At 52.0% G+C, this 24,998-nt stretch overlaps 1 protein-coding gene across 1 annotated transcript in view; it reads left to right on the forward strand.

The window, feature by feature from the left end:
• Positions 1-24,403, forward strand: part of SLIT3 (slit guidance ligand 3) — a 597,630-nt gene extending 573,227 nt beyond the window's left edge. Inside the window, exons 29-36 of the mRNA XM_080803857.1 lie at positions 2,121-2,214; positions 7,019-7,156; positions 9,099-9,339; positions 11,244-11,374; positions 19,688-19,842; positions 21,039-21,324; positions 22,062-22,267; positions 23,801-24,403. Of these exons, the coding sequence (XP_080659983.1) occupies positions 2,121-2,214; positions 7,019-7,156; positions 9,099-9,339; positions 11,244-11,374; positions 19,688-19,842; positions 21,039-21,324; positions 22,062-22,267; positions 23,801-24,036 (1,487 nt within the window). The 3' untranslated portion in view covers positions 24,037-24,403. The remainder of the gene's footprint in view (positions 1-2,120; positions 2,215-7,018; positions 7,157-9,098; positions 9,340-11,243; positions 11,375-19,687; positions 19,843-21,038; positions 21,325-22,061; positions 22,268-23,800) is intronic.
• Positions 24,404-24,998: the final 595 nt, after the last annotated feature.

Below are 24,998 nucleotides of genomic sequence, written 5' to 3' on the forward strand. Positions count from 1 at the left end.
GGGACTGTGATGGAGCGTGCCAAGGGTAACTGAGAAAACACTGCTACTCCTCAGCCTCCTGGGTCCCAGGAGAGTCTCTCTCCTGGAGAAAAGTGCAGGGAGGTCTGCTGACAGTGTTCTTCTCTATATCTTCCAACTTCCCAGAGCAGAGTTGTAACCAAGAGTTAAGTTAGCAATAGGCAGCACTTATTAAAAATCTACTGTATACAGACTGCTGAATTAGCTATGAGGGATACCAAGAAGTCCAAAAGTATGCTCTCAAGGGGCATCTGGTCTACCTAGAGGAGAGGAGGCGTCATACAGCGTTAAATTGTTGGTCCAGAAGAATCCGCTTGGTACCAGAAAAGAGACAGTAAAAATCCCAGCAGTTTAAAAGAGAAGGCAGGGGGCGCCTGGGTGGCTCAGTGGGTTAAGCCTCTGCCTTCAGCTCAGGTCATGATCTCAGGGTCCTGGAATTGAGCCCCGCATCGGGCTCTCTGCTCGACCAGGAGCCTGCTTCCTCCTCTCTCTCTGCCTGCCTCTCTGCCTACTTGTGATCTCTCTGTGTCAAATAAATAAAATTTAAAAAGAGAGAGGGAAGGCAAAGCAACTCAAAATAAACTTTGGGGAAAGGAAGGGCAGTAGGACTGAATTTATGGTGGGCAAATGAGCAGTGGTGGGGGCACTGAGGAAACATTTATTGAGGTAGCTTCCTGCTAGTGGGATAGCACGGCCTGTGTCTGCGGTTAACTAAAATGCATCTCTGCCTGAGAATGGGATGCCATGGTCCTCTCTGTCCTAGAAAATGCCAGTCCCGGGGTGCCTGGGTGGCTCAGCAGGTTATGCCTCTGCCTTCGGCTCAGGTCATGATCTCAGGGTCCTGGGATCGAGCCCCACATCGGGCTCTCTGCTCAGCAGGGAGTCTGCTTCCTCCTCTCTCTATGCCTGCCTCTCTGCCTACTTGTGATCTCTGTCAAATAAATGAATAAAATCTTAAAAAAAAAAAAAAAGAAAAGAAAATGCCAGTCCCACACAGACGACTGTCTGTCTCTCTGGGTCTCCCCAGAAGTGAGGAAAAGGAAATGCCTTATAAAGAACACAGCAGCCTCTGTGATCTTGAGAGGCTGGCAAAATGAGGATAGGGTAGGGGTCAGCTTCTCCGCATCACAGCACAGAACAGACACTGGGGCTGTGTGTGTCATCCATTTCCACCCCAGCCACCCTCAGACCTTCCTCTGCCCTGTCCCAGCAGCCCTCACTGCCCATGTTCGCCCCCCCCCAAAGAAATCCCATGGGTGACATTTTCCTCTCTTAGGTCACTCTCCACCTGGCTTGACCAGCTGGATTTAGTGGTGCCCAGAGCTCAGGGGTCCATCTACCCCAGCCCTCACCCTGCTGTCCCATCTCACTCTGCTCCACATTCCCAGAGAACATCTCAGGTGGTGTGAGCTATGGGGAGCTTGTGTGCAAGTGCCATCCCTGGGTATTTATGACCCATTAGGCATTTCTCGGCATGATGACTTTCAAAGGGAGTGTATCCAGAGACCTCAACTTCAAAATTCCTTTCAAGTTTTTTCTCTGAGAAAATCCAGGGGGGCTTACTTATCTACAGCAGGTGGACTCTGCTGCTAAGCCACGTCCACTCCTCCAAGAAGCCTCTGAGTTTTCCCGGAGTTTACCCTGTGGTCACAGTTACATCTCTGTGTTACAGTCATCTACTAATTTGTAGATCTGCCCCCCTCCCAGGCCTTGGGGAGGACAAGACTAGGTCACTGTTGTGTCCCTAGTGCCCGTCAGGGTGTCTACCACACGAGAGGTGCTCCATAAATGGATGTGGAAGGAGAAATACAATTAAGCATAGCCCAGGTCAGCGGCTGGCATCCTATGGTTTCAGCTGCAGCAGCCCCTGAATGATGAAGTGAAACAGCCTAAGGATGGTGCTCTGACAGTGCCCAGGGGAATCCTCAAGTCCTCCCAGTGTCACTGCTACAGAGACCAAGGCAGGGGTACAAGAGAAAGAATGTGCCAAGAGAGTGAATGCAGGGTGCCTGAGATCCACGACCTCCTGATTGGGGGCTAGATGGATCTGACCTTCTAGCCAGGGTCTCCCAGGCACCTGACCTTTCTACCTACCCCCACAGGTGAGCTGTGCGATGAAGTGATTGACCACTGCGTGCCCGGGATGAACCTCTGTCAGCATGAGGCCAAGTGCATCTCCCTGGACAAAGGATTCAGGTAAGGTTTGGCTTTGTGTCCCCAGCAACACAGGGTCCTGGGGTCTCTGCCTCTAATGGGGTCCTCTCCATTCTCTCCCACTCGCGATCTCTCTCTCTGCCTGTTTCTCATTCATTACTGTGTGTTTCTCTGTGTCTCTGACTGGTCATGGTCTAATTCTTTCCGTCTCTCTTTGTTTCCCTATGCATGTGCCTCTGTCTCTGTCTCCTTGTGGTTCTCTCTCTTTGTGAGTCTGTCTCTCTCTGTGTAGACAGACAGATGGAGATAAAGATATCCCCTCCTTCCCTTACCCCTCTCCTTCCCCTCCTTCCTTGTCTTCCCACACCACACCCCAACCCCAGCACACTTTCCTCTCCAGAGCTAGTTTGATAGAACAAGCCCACCGAGGAAGCTGAAGGGCATTTGCTCCTTCACAGCATTCTGCCCTCTGTGGCTCCAGTGAGTTTGCCAGCTTCTGTACCTGTGTACTCTGGAGGGGGCCAGGGAGGGGAGAGGGGGCACTGACTCGGTTCAACAGTACAGCCGTGGGTGGCGCTGTCTCTACAGTGAGCCTCAGAGCCCAGGGGAGCTCAGGGAGCTCAGGAGCAATTCTAAGGGTGAAAGGAGTGTCTGCCTCAGAAGGCACCAGTTCCAGAGCCTGAGAATCAAATGACACCCCTGGGAAATCACTCCCAGGCTCTGTCCCTACTTCCTCCACAACCCCTCCTTCATGAAAACATGTGCCATTGCCTCTCCTGGAGAAAACCATGAGATCCTTGAGTCCTGGGATCGACTGATATCAGTAGGAACATCCCAGAACCCTAGGGCCAAGAACAGTCTCCCCTAAATCCTCTCCCAAAGCTGCCTTGCACACACAGTTGGCTCCCCTCATCCCCAGCAGGCTCTGTCCAACACTGGAGAGGTGGCAGGAGCCTCTAGCACCAGAGAATCTGGGGGAGCATGCAAAGGCCAGAACAGCTTGGGGCACCCCGGAAGAGCCTTCAGCAAAGATACCGGAAGTGACTCCACAGAGTCACCCCTAAAGATGAGGGATGTGGGTCTGGAGCTCCGTGCCTCTGCTGATGAGTCTTCAAAAAGAATCCTGACCAGCCTTCCGTCCAGTAGCATCTCCAGCCTCTGGAGCAAAGCTCATGCTCTGGGTCTAGATGGCTCCAGGATCTGTCATCAGTCTGTGTGTGTCCAGCTTTCAGTCATAAGGCAGAAGAGTTCCCAGACTCTGGGGGTTTTTAGACTATAATGCTATGCTGCAAAGCTGAACACTTTATGGAAACCCAGGATTTTAGAAATTTTGAGGCTAATGACAATATTAAATCACAAAATCTTAGGGACTTAGGAATTGTGCACTCTTAGATTCATAAATCTCTCCAAGACTTAAGAACTTGAGAAATCTTATGATCCTAGAATCTAAGAATCATGGGTTCTGGTTGTTGCTCCTCAGTGAGCCAACCCTTCCGTCCTCAGATTCTCACCGTGGAAGTGCCACGGGTATTGCAAGAAGTTTTTGATTCCCTCCCTCTCGAGGCCCTTGCCGTGGACCCCGGGGGAGGAAAATCTGACCCAAAACCAGTGTGTAGAAAGAAGGCATTTCTGGGGCCCTCGATTCTGGCTCTGAGTGCTGCCAAGGAGCTGAGGAGGGGAGAGAAGAACCCACTAAAGCAAAGGGAAGCCCCCACACACTTTAGGAGGTGAGCTGAGATGGGTGGGATTTGAATGAGCTGAGGGAGCGGGAGAGGGTCCCACCAGCAGCAAAAGAGTCTAGAACAGGTAGCGGTGAGAAAGGGACATGAGCATATCTTGTCCCGTGTTTTCCTTTCCCGTTTTGACTTCTCCAGTCTAGAGCTCATCACCAGGGAAAATGCTAGAGGCCTATTAGGGCCTCTGGTTTTGCTCATCCCAAAGGAAGCTTCAGTCCTGCCTCCTGCCGTGCACGCACCCTCATTCAAATCCACCCTACCTGCTCCTCTCCCCTCTGAGAGGTGCCACATGGGCTCAGAGGTAGCTGGGCTGCTGGAGTGTAAGTAAGCCCCCAACCCCACTTTTCCTACTCCTGGATTTGCCATCAACTCAGAGCTGCTCTTTAACTGAAGGGAGAGGCCAAGGGGAGGAAGAGATGCATAAAACAGACTTGAACCCAAACCAGAGCAGGCTGGACTGACAAGCAGAGTGCTCTGGGTGTGCCTACGAGGGGCAACAATGGTGGCCAGGCCCCTGAGCTGTGAAGATTAGTAGAAGACCCAGAGCTGGAGAGCAGATCAGGGGCATTCCTCAAACTCAGAGGACACCGACTTGACAGAGCACAGTGAGCATGAGAACTGGTCGGAAGTGGCCCATTGGGGTACAGGTCTGGGGTCGGGGTGCTAGGGACTTGGGGCCAGAGACCAGGATCCTCTGGTACTTGTCCCTAGAAACCTCACTCTACTGTAGCCAAGGCCCCTTGAGTTCTAGGGGAAATATAGAATATGGAATAGGAAGAATGTAGAACATAGAAGGAAATCAGTCTAATTCTCAATATCTCGAGATGATGTAGTTATGCACAGTGTCTCCCAGCATCTTGAAGAGGGCTATAGCCAGCTCAGTAATGTGGATTTTATTAAAATGCATTTAAATCAAACACTCCTCCCAGTGCAACATGTCCTATTCTTAGTCTCCCTCCCTTCCCCTCCTCTCTGCTCTCCCCTCCTTTCCTCTCCTCACCCATATCCCAAGGCAGGCTTCAGGGACAGTAATAAGAGACATGCAGCCAATGCAGTGTTGGCCCAACTTTGAAGATGTTTAGCCTTGAAGATTTCCTTGTGTGATGCTCTAATGAGGACACAACAGAACAGATAAAACCATATACCTATCTGTGATATAAACACTGAAATCGTAACGTACCAAAACCTGGAATATAATGAAGCACACTGCCCATGAACCGAGGCAGTCAGAATGACAGAAGCACATCACAATGATTACCGTGCGCGGAGGACTTCACCTGCATCAGGCAAGCTGGCCTGTCTCCCACCACACTCGGCGGTCTCAGGCTATAAAAACAACTCTCCGCTTGCTAGGCGGGGGCCAGGTGCCACGAGCTGAAGCAAGCCGTCCATGTGTTCACACCCAGAAACACTGGGGCTGCGAATCAGTCCAGGCCTGACTGGTTTATTAGCTAAATCGGGAGACTCCTGATGTCCTGGGACCAAAGAGATCACTTGGTTACGCCCCCTTGTTCAGAATCAAAAAGTTCTATATGTAACAAAATCATTTAAGCCTTATTACACTTGAGAAGAAAGGCAAGGGGGAAACACGTGAGCACATTAGGGAATGCACATTATACCCCCAGATGCTCCTCTTAGCAGATGAAGAAGTGGTGGGCGGATCCTTGCTGTGGGAAGTGAGGTGCAGGAACCGGCAGCAGCCGCATCCCAGGGACGCTTGTGCGGCGTGCTGATTCCCAGGCCCCACCCGGCCGCCCTGATCAGAAGCTGCACTGTAACAGGAGCCCCGGGGCTTTGCTGGAGCAGCGCGGGTGTGGAGAGGGCTGTAGCGTTGCCAGGAAGAAGGACAGGTGTACACTCGCCCCCAGACCTGCTGTCTTCGAGGGCACACGGCCTCCAAGTCCTCATGGAGACCTCCTCGGCCACCTTGACTCCATGCCTCCCAGGCTGGACCTTACCCTGCAAGGACTGCGCGGCCACTGCTGCCTCAGAGAGGCTTGTGCAGCTTGAGTTGTGCTGCAGGTACTTCTAGACAAATGCCTCCAGGGACCAAGCTTCACACTAGTGGGTATACTGAGCCCGTGCCCCCCCCCCCCCGACTCCAAGAAGCTTGCCCAATTGGCCTCTTCAAAAACCTGGGCGGAGTGAGGGCTGTGACATCAAAGTTTGCACTTTCTGGGGTAGCAGTACGTCTCATATTTGAAATTTACCCTGCAGATCAGTAAAGGTGAACAGGTCAGATCGTAGCTGATTCCAGTTTCTGAATGCAGGCTCAGCAGATTCTCAGGCGCTGGAACTTGTCCTCCAGCGATACCCCAGACACGAGTCTTAGCTAGCCACAAATCCATGGCACATGCCGTGCTCTGCCAAGCAGGCCCAGCAATGCCGGGATGCACCTGTGATTCCACTCCATCCACTCCTACAGGAGGAGGAGCAAGGAGAGGAGGAGGGAGGACCATCCCTTTGTCCTGTGGCTTCTCGGGTCGGGCTCCTCTGTCCCAGGTGTATTCAGAGGTCTTGCTTCCCTGGCCACCTTGGCCACCCGGCCCACCTTCCTCCTCTGACCTGGGTGGGCTGTGGTTACTGTTTATACTTGGCCCAGTGGAATTCAGCTGGCGGGCCCACAGCAGTACGTGGGCTCCAGGCCTGCAGGAGGCAGAAGCGCCAGGAAGTGTTGGTATTTACGTGTGCCTGTGTGTGTGCCTCTGCCCCTGTGAGCAATGCAGTCCCTTCAGGTCTGTTTCGTGCTGGGACTCTGACCAGTGTCACCCAGACAGAGGAGCCCAGGGCTGTGTGCTCCAAGTGCACGCTCCGGGGGGCCCTGTGTGCAGCTGGGTGCCCCTGGGCCAGCAGGTGCTGGGGCTGCAGCGCCCACCCTTCTCACTGAGTGCTGCCGCCAGCTCCTGAAAACAGCCCCCACATGACGTAAGCAGACATCAGCTTGTGGGAACTCAGAGCCCACAGACGGCTGGTGCAGCCGACCGTGGGCCGGGCTTCAGGGAGCCTTTGAGAAATGAGAGGGACTTAGGAATGTGGGTACCCAGAGAAGACAGGAAGCCCCCTGGAAGCCATCCTGGCCCACAGAACACCCTTGCTCTGCTGCATTCTAGGTGCGAATGTCTCCCCGGCTACAGTGGGAAGCTCTGCGAGGTGGACAACGATGACTGCGTGGCCCACAGATGCCGCCACGGGGCCCAGTGCGTGGATGCGGTCAACAGCTACACATGCATCTGCCCCCAGGGCTTCAGGTATGGCAGGGGGGCCCCTCGGGAAGGAGCCTTCAGACTGGGGGACTGGCAGGCTAAGGCAGGCAGAATGGAGACCCACTCCTAGGCAGCGCTAGCCCTCGGCCTCCTGGGTCTCCTTGGAAGGTCAGCCCTTCCATGTCTGAGAGCAGATGCTGTTAAGCCCATGTAATAGACAGGACAGCCATCCAGGGCAGCTGTGCGGGAGTTGGACTTAAGATGCGGCTCACATGATGTCAAGCTTGGGCATGATTCCTTCCAATGGAAGATGCTACCGTCTTGGAGCTCAGCTTACACGGTGGGGTAGTCACATGGCCACACGGGCAGGGATCTTCTTTTTAAGCTAGAGAACGAAAGCATTATTGTACCCTAATGGTAGAAAAATGGAGGTAAATAGGAAAGCTTGGGGTTAATCACTGGAATCAGTGAAGTAGGAAGAGAAAGAGGGAATGGGAGGCATGGGCGGGTAGTCAGGAGAGGTCCTTGGGGTATGTGGATGGAGACGCTGGGTACCAGCCCTAGCACCCACACTGACTGGAAGGGAAAGGTGCAGGGGGCACTGGAGGGGCGGCAGGGACCAGACCAGGCAGGGGTGGGGGTCAGATTGGGGAAAGTTCCGTATACATTAGTACTTGCCACACGGCATAAACACAACCATGCAGATGACCCTTGGTCACAGACTCTAAGAAGGAATCATGAAGAAGTCTGGTTTTTCCAAAGCCTGATTGAGACCATCTACATGAGGCTTGTGAAAATAGACATTCCTGAGCCCCACCCCAGAGCTACTAAGTTAGAATTGCAGGGGGTGGGGGGTAGGGCGGGGGGAAAAGTGGCTGGGAATCTGCACTTTCTTTTAATGTCTTTAAATTCTGGTGAGATAGGGCGCCTGGGTGGCTCAGTGGGTTAAAGCCTCTGCCTTCGGCTCAGGTCATGATCCCAGGGTCCTGGGATTGAGCCCCGCATCGGGCTCTCTGCTCAGTGGGGAGCCTGTTTCCCTTTCTCTCTCTCTGCCTGCCTCTCTGTCTACTTGTGATCTCTGTCAAATAAGTGAATAAAATCTTAAAAAAAAAAAATTCTGGTGAGATATATATAATGTAAAATTTTCCGCCTTAACCATTTTTAAGTGTGCAGCTCTGTAGCATCAAGTAAGCCAACCACCGTCCATCTCCAGAACTTTTTTAATCTTGCAAAACTGAAACTACATGCATTAAACACTAACTGCCCACTCCCCCTCCTTACGGCCCCTGGTAACCACCATTCTACTTTCTGACCCATAAATCTGACCACTCTAAGTACCTCATGTAAGTGGAACATATAGTATTTGCATTTTTGTGACTGCTTTATTTCACATCCTCAAGGTTCATCCACCTTGTAACAGGTGTCAGAATGTCCTTTCTTTTTTTTTTTTTTTAAGATTTTTTATTTATTTATTTGACAGAGATCATAAGTAGGCAGAGAGGCAGGCAGAGAGAGAAGGAAGCAGGCTCCCCGCTGAGCAGAGAGCCCGATGCGGGGCTCGATCCCAGGACCCTGGGATCGTGACCTGAGCTGAAGGCAGACGCCCAACGCACTGAGCCACCCAGGCGCCCCCAGAATGTCCTTTCTTAAGGCTGAATAATATTGCATTGTATGTATGTGCCACCTTTGTTTGGCCATTCATCGTTGATGGGTGAGAATCTGTGGTTCTAACAAATTTATGCCAGAAGATTCTGATGACACTGAAATTTGGGGACCAGCACTCTCCAACCCCATTATTGTAAAAATGGGGAAATGGGGGCTTAGAGAAGGAAAAGGACTTGCCCCAGTTAGTGGGAGGGCTGGAACAAGCCCCAGTTCCCATCTTTCTTTCCTCTCTCTGTTAGTGGCCCTCTGGGCAAAATAACTGATTGTCTCCTCTCACTGTCTTCCCCTCATTCCTCCTCCATCTTCTCTCCCCTTCTCCCAGCGGGCTCCTCTGTGAGCAGCCCCCACCCATGGTCCTGCTTCAGACCAGTCCCTGTGACCAGTACGAGTGCCAGAATGGGGCCCAGTGCATCGTGGTACAACAGGAGCCCACCTGTCGCTGCCCCCCAGGCTTCGCCGGCCCGAGGTGCGAGAAGCTCATCACCGTCAACTTTGTGGGCAAAGACTCCTACGTGGAACTAGCCTCCGCCAAGGTCCGGCCCCAGGCCAACATCTCCCTGCAGGTGCGCCTCCCCCCAGCATGCCCGCAGGCTCCGACCATTCTGAGAACCACCGCTGTTCTTAGGACAAGTCCTGACTGGCTGTCACCGCAAATGGCAGCCCCCACTCCCAGCCACATCCGTTCATTTACCTAGAAAATAGTCACTCAAATATTGTATGTCAGACACTGTGCTGGCAATGGGGATTTGATGGTGGGCAAGACAGACAGAGCCCCTTGTCCAGAGAAAGATGACAAACAGAGGGCCGGTGCCAGCCCTGGGTGTTGTGAGAGCGCATGGGTTCTCCCATGAGCTCCCACAACAGAGATCCTCACCTGCTGGGAAGAATGAGGAAGGGTCCCCAGAGACAGTGATAACTAAACTGAGATCTGAAGGATGAGTAGGGGTTTGCCTAGAGAAGGCTAGAAAAAGGAAAAGGGGATGCCCTTTTCACCTGAGAGAGCAGCATGTACAAAGGCCTAGAGGCACAAACAGGGCATTTTTTAGGGAATGGAAAAACATTTAGTATGAACCAAATTCTTTTCCAGCTAACTTCTTTCAAGTTCCTTACCTATGGACCCGAGCACATTTATTCCAAAATGCATCTCTGGGTGACCTAAATGCTTCTGGGAGGGGTGGAACGGGGATGGAATGGGGTTGAGAAGCAGCAGGCCCCTGCCTATCAGCTTGCTGGGGAAGAAGAACCCCAGAGACACAGCAAAGGGATGCAGGCCAGCTAGCGGCCCCTGCCACATGGCACTAACTAGGGCCCTGCTCTCCTTTCGCTTATGGCTGCACTGGCCCAGCTTTAAGTTTACGGCAAAAATATTTATTCAACACAGATCTGTTGAGTGCCTTTGTGTCCAGGCCCCTTGCTGGTGGTGGGGCTGCAGAAACGCACAACGTTCAGACTGCCTTGGCTTTTGGAGCACCCAGTGCAGTGGGCAGGCCTCTGAGATGAGGGTTGACCCTGGGCACTCACAAGGAGGCGGCTCTGGCTACCGTCCGCCTCTCCTGCATTCTCCTCCTTGCCCTCCTGCCTTCCCCTCTCTGTCCCATCGACCCAGGCACCTGAATGTTGGGTCCCAGTTAGCCCGTGCCGCAGACATCCGGAGGTCCCGTCAGACCATCTGCTTCGTTTCCAGTCCTTCAGGCTGCACTTGTGCTAGGTGGTGGGAGCGGACAGGCTGGTCAGAGGATCCCATCCCTGCAGCACGGTGCCCTCTGGGCAGCAGCCTCTGAAACCAGGGGCTCTCAGCCCTGGCACCACATTAGAATCACCTGGAGAACTCCTAAAATTATCTTTGCCTGGGCCCCGCCCCCCCCCGAGATTCATCTGGAGTTGATTTGGGGTAAAGCCTAGACACAGGTGTTTTTAAAAATTCCCCAGATGACTCTTAATACAGTGCCTCGTTCATAGTAAACATGCAATGGTCATTGTTAGCATTTTGTTCATGATTATTATCGTACTTTATACAGAGACTGAGGCCCTGAGGGGAGCAAGGATTTGGGTGGGATCACATTGTATGCTGGTGGGAGAGGCAGTTAGAACTCAAGGCTCCTGACCCCACCCCCACCACCTGCACACACAATAAAACACATGGTTATATATTATATATATTATTTTATATACATATGTGTATATATATATATCTTATATGTAATAATCTAATGTTTCTGTACATAAATAAAGTGGCACATAGTGAGTCCTCAGTAAATAGTTACTGAATTGAACTACTCCATCAGCACTTGCTGGAGGGTAAGTATCTGTGCTCTGGAAAATTCCCAGACTACACAGAGGAGGAAATGGGGATGTGGATTCAGATCTGGGGTTCATCCAGAAGATGCCACCTGGAAGAGGTCTCTGTGAGGGCGGGGTTGGGGAGGCTAGGCCTCAGGGGAACCCTAACCCACATGCCTCTCTCCAGGTGGCCACGGACAAGGACAACGGCATCCTTCTCTACAAGGGAGACAATGACCCCCTGGCGCTGGAGCTGTACCAGGGCCACGTGAGGCTTGTCTATGACAGTCTGAGCTCCCCACCCACCACCGTGTACAGGTAAGAACCGCAGCGCTGCCGGCCAAGGCACGAGCCCCGAGAGGAGACGCCAGGGGCCGCTCTGAAGCCGCTCCTCCCTGCCTGCCCCCCTCCCCCACCCCCAACCCCCACCCCCAACCCCCGACTTTCCCCTGCTCGGAGCTGCCGGTGGGAGGGGGAGGGGCGATGCTGGAGGAAGACGCAGGACACGAAGTCCGACCCCCGCCGGGAGATGACACCTCATTACCATAAGATAAATGGCCAGCTGGCTACTGTGCAGGAGCGCGTGCGCCAATGCGGATGAGGCTGCTTAATGAGCTGCCCTTTTCAAAATGTCATCCTAATCTTTTATTAGTTTAAGAAAGAAAACAGGGGGAGATTAGCTTGCAACTCAAGGGGAAGACATCCCAGAGCATGAGGGAGCAGGACTCTTCCTTAAGTGACTTTCAAACTGTTCTGAAGATGGTTTTTCCCTAAACTTGTTTTTCCAACAGTCACCCTGATTTTTCCGTAAAACTATAAAAATACGGCACGTCAGCTGTCCTGTTCCATAGCAGGCTGCCTTATATCAGCTTTTAAATCTGCGCCCTCTCTCCTTTTAGCTTCATCTTAAGTCATATCATTGGTGAAATCACAGATATGCTAGTTCAGTGTTAGTTTTTTTTTCTACTCCTCAGTAAAATAAATTCTAAACTAATAAATTATTTTAGTTATATTTTTGTAGTTATTACAAAAATCACCATTAAAATGAGAAATATTTGTGTTACACCTAAAATCACATAAAAACTGCCAGTGGCAGGAGAGCCATTTCTTGGGGGAAAGCACGTATATGAGAGAGACCACATCTGGAGGCCAGCCTTCCCCTCTAGAAGCAGGCTCACGTTCACTGGGATTGGGGACGGGTAGCAGTTCACAGATTTTTTTCCCAGGAGCTAAGTCAGTTACGCAGTCACAACTTTATACTGAAATCAAAATATTAAATACGCAGAAGCAAGACTGTCCCACAGGGCTGAGAGGGAGCAAAGTTTCTTCCCTCATACTTACTCTCACGAAGGCCCCCAAAACAACTCCCAACAAGCCCAGTTGAAAACCATTGGTTTAAACCAGTGGTTCTCAAAGTGGGGTCCCAGAGCAGCAGCAGCCAGGAACTTGTCAGACATGCCCATTTTCAGACCTCACCCCACACCTACCGACAAGCTCTGGGCTAGGGCCCAGCCATCAGTTTTAAGGAGCCTCCAGGTGATTAGATGCACAAGTCTGAGAAGTGGCAGCTTACCCAGGAAGCTTTCCTGGAGGAAGAGCCTTTTGTGATGGGTCTTGAAGCAAGGTGGAGTTTACATGAGCAGGGAGAGCAGGTGGGCAAGCCGATGGGGAGAAGAGCAATGACAAGCCTAAGGGACAGTACAAAGGGCTGGACCAGACAGAAGGTGTACAGCAGAGGGTGGGTAGAGGGAACCCCAGGCAGGTTGGGACAGTGGGCTACAATGGACACCAGGAGAAGGAACTCACCTCAATGGCCTCAAGAGTTCCCTAGAGTCAGGGCCTCTCAACGTCTGTGTTCTTGGAGCCACTGGTCATGGTCATGGGCCTGTGGTGTCAGACACATCTGAAAGCCTGTATTTAAAATGGGTTTGTTTCCAGACGGTCTTCTCTGTGGCAGGACTGGTAGTGCCCCAGTAAAGCGCTCTTTCACGCACTCTGGAAACATCTCTTTCCTCCCCTGTGCACTGTGCATAATCGCAGGATGCATTTTGGGGGGTGTTGTTGAGGGCTGGGGGTGCGAAGGTGCTTGGCAAACTGAGCTTTGACGTGGGCATGTCGCAGACAGAAGGTGTCACAGGAGAAGGTTTCAGGAGAGGTTGGGCTCTGTCCAGAGCTGGGAGCCCATGCCCCACACTGACATGAGCTGTTAAGGGGTGATGTTGTCGGTGAGAATGCTGGAACCCTTTGCTAATGCCTGACTCGGGATGTGAGGAATGAAATGGGAAGCTAGAGAATTCTCTCCTACAGCCCTCGTCAGCAAGCCAGTGGGCTGAGCGTTAGTGCAGGGCCCCGGGGAGACCCCAGGGTCTTTCTCTTAACCCTGGGACAAATCCAATAAAGGATGCCCATGCCTAGGTCTGTGTGCCAAGCCTAGGGACAGACCCTTAGTGTCCTGCCACTCACAGTCCTAAAGGACTCAAGTCTCCAGAAATCCTGTATTTAAAATGCGTTTGTTTCTAGGCTTCTCGGAGGCAGCACCCACCGTGCCCCAGCAGTGTGCTCTTTCACTCAGTAAACATCTCCCAGGTGCCTCATGTGGGCCAGGCCCTGGACTAGGTATGGGGGACACAGAGTTAAACAAAACACAGTCCAGAAAAGAAGGCAGGTGTAGAAACAAGCAATAGTCACAGAGGCAGAATTAAATAGGTCTCTCCCAGAAGACACTGGTACATGCTATGGGACATTGAAGGAGCAGACATTTCTGTTCAGAGAACCGGGGAAGGCTCCCTGGAGGAAGAGGTAACATTTGAGCTCAGGCTGAAGCTGGGGCTGACAAGCATTTCCACAGGTGGAGAAGTGAGAAGGCCCTGGGCAGGGGGAGACCCCGTCAGTATGCACAGAAGCCATGCTTAGGGGCTGGGGTTAATGGAGAGCACAGAGTCACTGTGGTGACCTCTGGCCACCTAGGAAGGCCTCCTCAGCCTCAGGGCCAGGGTGTCAAACCAAAGCTGATTTAATCAGGGGAATTGGCAGCTTGCAAAATTCTGCCCACTGAGGCCCTATGGACAGCCCCCAGAGTGAGAATGAGAAGTTAGCACCCCCAGCAGGGATTTGCAGGCCTGGAGCAGCTGGCTTCTGGGCTGCCTTCCTGGGGGTGCCTGATTTTTTTCATCTGCCCAGCTGTAGTCACAGGTCGGGGTGCTGTACTTCAAGGTCCTACCCCGGGCTCTAGGGCAAACACACAGTAAAGCCTGTCTGAGCCCCTACCTGCCCCAGAATGGGAACAGGCTGCACTATTGCTGAGTTCTGAGACTTGTCAGAGGGAATTCAGGCATTATTTCCTACCAGCAAGGCCAAGGGGTCAAGTAAGGTAACAGACTTGGGAAAGCGGACTGTGGTAGCCTGGAGAGCAGAGGCTTTGTCCAAAGGGACCGCTGACCTCAGCTCCAGCAGATGCTGCCATGTGGGAATGCAGGTCATTAAGAGAAGTTAGAAACCCGGGCTTTCTATGTGAAATAGTTCAGTGTTTAAATGTGGGCCACAAGACAACTCTGTTTAGCCCACAGTGCAGGCTTCCTGAGTCTTAATTACCACAGTCCCATCCACTGCCAAGGGCTTTTTCTCGCTTGCCCCTTCCCACAAGTCCTGGGCAAGTGTCATCACTCTTATTTCAGGGATGAGCTGCATGATGCTCAGATGAAGTCTTTGGCCCTGTAGCACACAAGCCAGTAAAGTGGCAGAGCAGAGATTCAAACCCAGGTCAGGTTCCCACCAGAACCCACTTTTCCACCATGCTGAGGCATGATGGCCAGGGTGAGAGAGAGAGAGAGAAACCATGCAGCCACAGTCCAGGAGTTGGGGGGCAGGGCAGGGGGCTGGTGTCGCTGCCTGTAGTCTTGATGTCTCAGGCTACCACTTAACGGAAATCCCAGGGACGATTTGGCTGTGAGGCTCTATCGCCACCTAGTGGCCACAACTCAGCACCCAGGTGAACATGCCCAGTACCTGGAGGAATGATGATTCATTTCACGGTGGAGTAGGGTCCTGTGGCTTAGGATCCTGGGTTTGTCTTGCCTCCCCCACTTCCACTTTAAGACTGTGAGCTGGACACCTTAAGTCTCTGAGCCTAGGCCTCTTATCTCTAAAATGGAAACAAAAATTGCACCTCCCCTGTGGGGGTTATTAGGGTTAAATGAGAGAATGCAGGTCAAGTGCTCAGCACAGAGTAGCACAGAACATGTGCCTACTATTGGTACTAAAAGCAGAAGAGGGGCGCCTGGGTGGCTCAGTCAATTAAACGTCTGACTCTTGATCTCAGCTCAGGTCTCTATCTCAGCTTGGGTCTTGATCTCAGGGTTGTGAGTCCAACTTGGCAAGGAGCCTACTTTAAAAAAGGTGGGAGGAAGGGAGGGAGGAAGGAAGGAAGGGGAGCAGAGATGGAGGGAAGGAAGGAAGGAAAGGAAGGAAGGAGGGAGGGAGGGAGGAAGGAAGAGAACTCAAAGTGTCCTCATGCCATTCCCAGACAGGAGCCACCCAGCCAGCTCTGACACGTCCAGTGCCCTCCACCTCCCAGGTGATGCTGGTTCATCTGGCCCAGTGGATACTGAGGAAGACTCTCAGAGCCCAGTTGTCTCCCCTGTAATCCCTACATCTCTCTCCAGGAGACTAATTATGGGGCTTGGAACCTTAGTAGGATCCTTTCTTTAGAGTTAACAGCAGATAGTTTCGGGTTGCTTTTTGGGGTTTTTGTCTGTTTTACCCCAACCTTTTTTCTTAGAGCAGCAGAGCCATTTTTCTCATTTACTTCAAGGGCCAAGATTACAAAGGAAAAAACAGTGAGAAGAAATAGAGCCATCCTGATTTATGAGATGGTGGTGGATAATCAGAGCCTGTAGCACCACCTACCCCAAACCTCCACGGACCTGCAGTCTGAAAACCACTGGCTTTTGGCATCACCTCCAGGAGACCCTAACAGAGATGTACCAGGAAGGCACCCTATTAACCCAGGAGCCCCTACTGACACAGGTTATGGGAGGTTTGGATTTGGAACAAGTCCTGACTTTGAACCTCACTTCTCCCACCTCCTAGCAATGTGTCCTTGGTCAAGTTATTTAGGTTCCCTCCCTGTAAAATGGGGCTCGTGAGTGCCTTCCTCAGAGATGGTTATTAGCCAGCAGAAACAGAAACCCAAAGCCCTGGGCAGCTGGAAGGTAGAAGAGCTCTTCTAGGGTCCACGAACCTGCTCCCCGACTCGGTCCCTCCTGCCACACCCAACTCCAAGCCCAGGGTCAGGGTAGAGGAGATCATCATTCTACCTTTGAGCGCTTGCTAGGTTTCAGAAACCATGTGCTGTCCATCAGAGCATGGCAAGCTTGACCTCCGCGCCATTGCTGGAGTGTGGAAATGGAACCTCAGATCTACAGACTGGTGGGATTTGCCCAGGTTACCTCAGTTGGAAGGCCCGTGTGAGAGCAGATCTCTCCAACACCCGAGCGTGAACTAGCAGAAGACTATAGCTGGAGGAAGAGGCCTGCCTAGGACTCCCCTTGTGGGAATCAGAGGAGGCCTTCCACAGACCCAAACGTCTGGGGCACTGGGGAGCCTAGCAGCTACTCGGGGGCGGGCGGTGGGGTGGGGAGTGGCCTCACGACCTCTTTGCTCCTGTGGCTCCTACCAAACCACTGTCTCCAGGCTGGGGCCCTCAGCGAAGGCGTGCCAGGGCCTGGGGCCAGCACTTGGAGCCGAGGAAGGAAGCAAGCAACAGGCTTGGCACCCGTGGCCAGGAAGGGGTTAGTGGTATGTGTTTGTTCACTGTGTCTGTGTGTTTATAACAGCTGCCTCAGACTCCCTGAATTTTAGTCAGAAGGGAATGCCAAGACCACCCACCCAGAGCCATGGCCTCTCTACAGCTCTGTCTCTGACAGGTGGCTGCCCAGCGTTAGTCACGAGGCTCGGGGATAGGGAACTCATTCCGGACAGCGTCAGTTTACCAGACCGTCTGGGGACACAGCGGCATGTTCTTGCATGTATGTTTAAAAGCTGCGTTAGGACTCCAAGTCAGAAGCTTGTAGTCTCCACACACGGGCCTCATTCCCCCCACCCACCATCAGCTCGTCTTCAGAGCATGGGTCTCAGCCTTTTCCTTTGCTCACTACTTAGAGCAGTTAGAAGCTGCTGGAATAGAACAGCTCTATCTTCTTATGACTTCCTGGCTCCCCATCACAAATGAGATCCTCCAGTGGACTCTTAGCTACCACTCCACCCCTGTTGCCCTATTTCTTGACCAACCCGTACGCAGATATATTGGTCGTTTGGTTTGGAGGGAAGGCTGAGGAAACATGAGCTCTGTGAGTGTCCTGTTTGCCACTGATCCCTAGCACCTGGGACAGTGTGGCTCAGAGCAGACATCCAGCGGGTGGGAGACGGATGGCTGGAAGGGTAGATGATGGATGGAGGATGGATGGATGGGAGAGAAGAGAACGGTCATGATGGGTTTGGGAGGGTCCTGAGCCCCCCTGCATGTCCCCCTCAACCAGCACTTTCTCCCAGAGATCAGCAGCATGAGAGCAGCAGTCGCTAGTTTGCAGGCAATGGTGGGTTCCTGCTGCTGTTAACAGACCAGCCAACACTACTGATGATGGTCACATTTTCCCAGTGATTTACAGTCTATAAAGCACCTTCAAGTACCTCCTCTGATTCGCTCATCACGCTAATTCTGTCAGGTTGTCCTCCCCCTTTTACAGATGAGGAGACTGAGACCAGAGGGGTTCTGAGTGGTCACGGGACCGCCAAGGAAGGGGCTAGGACAGACTCTGCTTTCTCCACTCCACCCCATGTGAGCCTCTCTTCCCCCAAGTATTTTCCTCACCTCTCTGCTGAAACTCCCTTCAGTCACTGATGCTGCTCCTGCAGGTAATCGGTGCCACATGTGGCCCAGGAGCCTCCTGTTGTAGCTGCTTTACCAGGGGGCGGGGGGGGGGGGCAGCGAGCCCTCAAGTGGAGAGGGAGCCTCCGCATTCACCACCGCCATCTGACTGGATAGAGCAGAGTTCAGCTGCCTCCTCAGCCCTTTTCAGAGAAGGAGTACGGTATTTCCAAATGCCTGTCACCTGCACTCACGGCTCCCTCCCAGCCCCGGCCAAGGATCGAATAGCAGAAAGAGCAGAACGTTGGGGTCAAAAGTTTTGCCTATGCATTCTCTTTTTGGAACATATTAGCTGGATGACTTCAGACAAATCCTTTCACCTCTCTGGGCCTCAGTGGTCTGATCTGTGAAATGGGGTATCTGATGCCCCTTGATAGAATGATGGTGAGGGTCCAAAAAGAGCAGAGAGCCATTCAACACGATGCCTGGCTCTTGCATCTCCCTCACAAGCCCTCGCTGAGGGCTGCTGGGACTGAGGGAGGCAATGCGGGAAAGGAGCATACGTGTGGGCTTTGAAGCTAGATGGACCTCAGTGTACAGTCCTGCTCTAGTTATGAGGACCTAGGAGCATTATTTGACCTCTCTGACCTTCTGTCTCCTTGTCTTTTTTAAAGATTTTAACTATCTATCTATTTATTTATGAGGGGGGAGAGAGAGAGTACTTATGGCGGGAGCAGAGGGAGAAGCAGACTCTGTGCTGAGCAGGGAGCCTGACGCAGGGCTTGGTCCCAGGACCCTGAGATCATGACCTGAGCCGAAGGCAGACACTTAACCAACTGAGCCCCCCCAGGCACTCCTCTTTCCTCGTTTCTGTAATGCTGTAAACATGTGAAGCAGTGTTGTGCGGTTTTACTAATCCACTTATGGTCAGCATACTGCTGGAGGTGCAGGAGATGAATTAGATGGCACAAACTATTGACACTTTAATTGAGAGCCTTTATTTTTCATATGTACTAGGAAAAATATAAATCACCCTGAAATATTCTTTTCATGGGCAGGAGTCCTTAGAACAATGCTAGCTTTATATCCTTACTGATGCTTAAGGGGGAAATGGAGCAACTGAAGAAAAACAGGTTAATAATGGTCCTAGTGGCATGCCATAGAGCAAATATTGAGAAGGCAGTCTGAGGATGAGTTTGCTTAGCTCTGTAAAATTCTAGAAAGAAATGCAAATAATATAACTGAATGCATGACATGGCCGTAGACTGGCTCTTGTACTGGAAGGGGAAAAAACAAAGACACTACTGGATCCACTGAAAAATTAAAATCCAGCCTGAGTAGATACAAGTATGTTACCAATGTTAAATTTACCAAAGTTGAAAATTGCAGTTTGCTTCCACAGGAGAATATCCATGTCTTTAGGAAATGCACACTGAGGCATTTTGGGATAAGGGAAAGGTATGTAACTTTTGAAGGATTCAGAGTGTATATATGTATATACATCTATGTGTATGCGTGTCTATGGAGATAGATGGGTATGGAGACAGAAAATTCATGATAAAGCAAGTGGGGCTAATAGGAGAATCTATGGGTTTAAAAGTATTCTCTGTATGTTCCTACTTTTGCAACTTATTTAAGTTTGAAGTTATTTCCAAATGAAAAATAAAACAAAATGCTAGTAATGCTGGCCAAGTTCACGGGCCAGTGCCTGGCTGTGGGAGGCACCCAGCAAACCCTCTGATTCTCGCCCCTTCTCTCCTGCCCAGTGTGGAGACCGTGAATGATGGGCAGTTTCACAGTGTGGAGCTGGTGATGCTAAACCAGACCCTGAACCTGGTGGTGGATAAAGGAGCCCCTAAGAGCCTGGGAAAGCTCCAGAAGCAGCCAGCAGTAGGCATCAACAGCCCCCTCTACCTTGGAGGTAAGGCCCTTTTCCCCTCCCATCCCCATCACCTCCACCTCCCACCCACCCTCTGTGCTTGGGCACCCACCCCGGCCTACTGGCCAGGGTTCCCCTGATCTCACCATCCACTGCCAAAGCATATCAGGAAAGGCTTCCTGGAAGAAGTGACAACCAAGCTGATTACCCTAACAGGTAAATAGTCAGATCATGGCGAGGAGGAGAAAGAATATAGGCTCCTTCTGGGGAACTACAAGTGGTTCAGGAGACAAAGATGATGGGAATGGTGGGAAAAGGTGAAGATGGAAAGGGGTGGGAGGAGATGGGAGGTCAAATCCAGGCCCTACTATCCACAGACTTCAGGTGACATTCCCTCTGCTCTGCCATCACGTCAAACACTGTGAGGCTCAGGTGACGTATGTAGTACACATTTGAGATGAAGGTCATACAAAGGCTGAAAAGGAAGTAGCCACCAGTCTGGCAGAGCCTGGGCCTGAAATGCAGCCCAGGGCCTGTAATTCTCAAAGGGTTATGTGCAAAAGAAAAAGAAGTCACCAAAGCAGCTTATTCAACAAAGAGATTCCCAAGGCCTCCCTGCCAAGGAGACCCCTCCGGAAGGCTCAGGAATCTGTACTGTTAACCGCTGATCCAGGTGCCAGGGGCCCAGAGAAAACCTTCCATCATGAGCAGTCCCAGAAGGGACACAGTTTCTCCCCCACTGGAGATCCCCAAAGTTCCACAGAGCAAAGCTGCTCCCCTAAACCCCTTATCTCCCAAACTCTAGCTCTTCCACCCTATGTTCTGTGGGGCCGTGACAAGGGGCAGGGGAGGTCTGGTGGGGACAGCAGAGGAATGGGATACACCCTCCGTCCCCTGCCTGGAGGGGGTGGTCCTCCTCCATCCAGCAGGTGTGGCCCTGTGGTGAGCCAGACCTTCTTTTTCTAAAGAAGTTTGAAGTAAGGGTTTTGGGGGAAATTTTCTATACTTAAAATGATGGCAGCAAATTCACGTTTTTTAAAGAGTTAAAGTACAGGACAAAGGCTAGGAGCCCTTGTGTGGCTGTGGGCCCAGGTTTTGGTCCATTCCCTCCATCCAAACAGCAGAGGCCCAGAGCTGTGAGCGCTCAACTCTGAGCACCCGGAGCCCTCCTTTGCGCTCGGAGGGGCTGGTGGGCAGGGGAGGGTCTTCAGGCAGCTGTCCCGGCACCCCTCCCACAGGCATCCCCACCTCCACGGGCCTCTCGGCCCTGCGCCAGGGCACAGACCGGCCGCTGGGCGGCTTCCACGGCTGCATCCATGAGGTGCGCATCAACAACGAGCTGCAAGACTTCAAGGCCCTCCCACCACAGGCCCTGGGAGTGTCCCCGGGCTGCAAGTCCTGCACCGTGTGCAAGCATGGCCTGTGCCGCTCCGTGGAGAAGGACAGCGTGGTGTGTGAGTGCCACCCAGGCTGGACCGGCCCGCTGTGTGACCAGGAAGTCCGGGACCCCTGTCTGGGCCACAGGTCAGTGCCCTGCGAGCCCAGGCTCCCCACATGGACTCAGTCCCTGCCTGTAGCCCTTCCCTGCCCAAGAAGCACTGAGGAAAGCTGGAGGGACTGTGGTCAGATGGTCCCCAGAACCCACGTCAGTGTGACTGCTCAAGCGGGCAAGAGCTCACATAGCCAACAGCAGGTCCCCCTTAGAGACAGTGTGTGAGCACCTTGCTGAGAGCACCTATCTCCATCAAGTGGAATGACGGTGAGTTTCAGCATAGTTTCTCCATCTCAGAGATGTGGGTAAGACTATGTGCAGCATCAAAGCCGCAGAGGAGAGGGGATTGTAGAAGGTAAGAATGATGTCAGGTGTAAAGCACTCATCCCCATTCCTGGCACCGCTGCGGGTGGGTGGGAGGCGCTGGGGGGAGGGGGTGTACACTAGTGACATTGTTATCAATTAAGATGCCAGAGCATTTACAACATTTAGAGAATGCTTAGCTGCTTCAGAGCAAGGACCTGCCACTTGGAGAGGGGAGTTGGCAAGCCATCCAGCCTCGTGGCCACAGCTGGCAGCTGACTTGGCACGATCTGAGCCTCCAGCAGGTCGGATGATGCTGCTCAGCCCCTGAGCTAGCAGAGGGCAAACCATGGGATGGAGAAGACCTATGAGGACCCGCTCTGAACCTGGGCCTTGGCTGTGGTGGACAGAGAATACCTCTGCAGTGCTCTGCCTTCCCCTTTCTCATTCTGTCCTCTGCCAACAGCTGCAACCGCGGGAAATGTGTGCCAACCGGGACCTCGTACGTGTGCAAGTGTGCAGAAGGCTACACCGGGGCCACATGTGATCACAAGAATGACTCCAACGCCTGCTCTGCCTTCAAGTGTTACCAGGGGCAATGCCATTTCTCCGATCGAGGGGAGCCCTTCTGCCTGTGCCAGGCTGGCTTTAGTGGGGAGCACTGCGAGCAAGGTGGGTTCACTGTGCGCAGGGGAGGGGGACCAGAGGTGGCCACAGGAGGCAGAGCTAGACTGTGGTTCCAGACTGCCAACAGTCCAGTTCCAGCCCAGAGGCTGCATGCTCTTGCAACTTCATCTTGAAAATGGGGAAACACCCTCCCTCTCTGAAGCAGTTGTCCACTGCTGTGTAACTAGCCCCACAACCCCAGGGATCCAAGCCCTCCTCCTTCCCCTCCTCCGTGACCTTAACCCGTGGAGTTTGTTCATTTTGAAATAAGCTCAAAAACAGGAAAATTAAAACTGAACTGTATTAAAATTCAAATCTACCTCCCCAGGAGGGCTTTTTTTCCTGCATGGAAAAAAAAGTTTTCCTCCCTGGGCCCAGATTCCTAGGCAGACCCCTCGGTCTCTAAAGGACTCTCACATTTATACCTAGTTGCAATACTATTCTCAACCAAAACAGACCAGGTTTTGAAGTTTTTTTACTAAGTAATATATTTTGAAATAATCTGAGATTTAACAGAAAACTTGTCAAAAAATAGCGTTCACTCTCCCGTCACCAGATTCCGCAATGACCATATTGCCACATGGGCTCTCGCCCACCACCCCACATTGTACACACAGGCACTAACGTGTAATTTTTTTTTTTTAATTATGAGCTTGTTACATCATGCTCACCAAAATTCATTAAAATGAATAGAACCCTTTCTCATTCAGTCTCCTCTGAGGCTCGTAACCTGTGAAGCAGTAGGAAGAACAGGGAAATGGGTCACCGTCTTCCAGACGAGGAGAGTGGCTCAGGGAGGACCAGTGTCTTGATCAGGCTGCAGGGCTGGGGATCTAAGCTCCTCCTTCTCCTCAGGGCTTTGCTTTAGACCTCCTCCCAGTGTCCACACAGAGTATAGCAGGGCGTGGAAGATTCAGGCCGCTATAGGGGCTCATTAACTCCTCATTCAGCTCCCCCCTCCACAGCACATCCCTCGAGACACAGCCCTGGGCTACATCCAATGCCTTGCCCTGTTCAGTTCTGTAGGCCCCATCTCAGTTTATGCTTACACACATTCACTTCGTATCTCAATTCTATACCAGTGGGCACTGGGCAAAACTAGAGACTTCCTGGTTTTCAGTGAAGCCAGAAATCCCAATATTTAATTGATCTTGTGGGGTTTTTAATGGTGACATTTAATTTGGTTTCCAGGTCTAGGTGGCACAATCAAAATCTGGGGCCAGGATTTAGTCCATAGCCTACTACTTGGCCACATCTACTGTGGTGTTTGAGTTCCTTGAAGGAAAGGACAGCGCCTGCTTGTCACCAGGAAATGCTCAGGCCTTAGTTGTAAATCTAGCAGCAAGGCAGGCCCAGAAGAAGCCCTCCGTATTTGTGCAACAACTGCATGGTTTCATAGACAGGCAGGTGGAAGGACGCATGAAGAAGTACAAAGGGTCTTCAGGCCACCAATGTTTGCCGACAGCCGACCCAGGAATGGCCCCCGGCTAGTCATCTGTACCACCCAGGCCCTGACCTTACCTCTTCTGCCCTCTGCAGAGAACCCATGCCTGGGGGAGGTGGTCCGAGAGGTGATCCGCCGCCAGAAGGGCTATGCCTCGTGTGCCACGGCCTCCAAAGTGCCCATCATGGAATGTCGTGGGGGCTGTGGGCCCCAGTGCTGTCAACCCACCCGCAGCAAGCGGCGGAAATACGTCTTCCAGTGCACCGACGGCTCCTCATTCGTCGAGGAGGTGGAGAGACACCTCGAGTGCGGCTGCCGCCCATGTTCCTAAGGCCAACTGCCCACCTGCCCCCCCACCACTCAGACTCCAGCTTCATGGGGCTGGGACAGCCATGTGGGACCCCCTTGAGATTCGAGGTGAAGAAGTAGAAGCTGGAGAGAAAGCAGAAGAGAATATTAAGTATATTGTAAAATAAACAAAAAATAGAACTTATTTTTATTATGGAAAGTGACTATTTTCATCTTTTATTATATAAATATCACACCGTCTGAGTATATGTACCATATAGTGAGTTATTTTTACCAAGTCCTGTGTATTTGTTGTGGTTTTTATAAACAGCTGTTAAAAATTTTAAGAAAAAAGACTAATAAAAATGTTTTAAAACAAAAGGATAAGAATAAAGAAGTGATAGCCTGTCCGAGGAGAAAGAAGGAAGTTTTTACGCTGATGAAACAGTATCATGTCAGCAGAAACCAAGACCTGCTTACTGAGCTCAGGAAAAGGAATGATAAGAGGAAGAGAAGGAAAAGATTTTTCTTTGTTTCTTCTTACTTTTAATGACTTTCTTTTTCTTCCCTAAAAGCACCCAGCTTTTAAGTCCTGGTTGCCGAAGGCTATCCTTCCAGGAAAAGCCGCTGCACCCTGGCCACCTCCGCCTCACAGTCGCTGCCCCCACCTGTCCCAGGCTACCAGCAGGTTCTGAAACCTCCTGCAGACCCCTCTCCTCCCTCCTGGCTGGCCCTCCCTGCCACTACAGGGTTGTTGGAAACTCTGCCACAGGCTTCATCTGAGCCTGCTTTGCCAAATTTTAAAACACCGCCTCTTTCCCTGCCCCTCTCCAGGTGAGTCAATGGAAGGGGTCAATGACATCTCCTCAGGCCCCAACCACTGGCCCTTCCTTTGAAAGTTCTGAACCATCCTCTTCTCTCCAGCCCATTTCACATTGGAATGCAGGACTAGGGGAGCAGGCAGTCAGGGCTAGGGGGATGAGGAAGGCCAGGAGCCCAGACTGC

Source organism: Martes martes, assembly GCF_963455335.1.
Source record: "Martes martes genome assembly, chromosome: 5".
Taxonomy (NCBI): Eukaryota; Metazoa; Chordata; class Mammalia; order Carnivora; family Mustelidae; genus Martes; species Martes martes.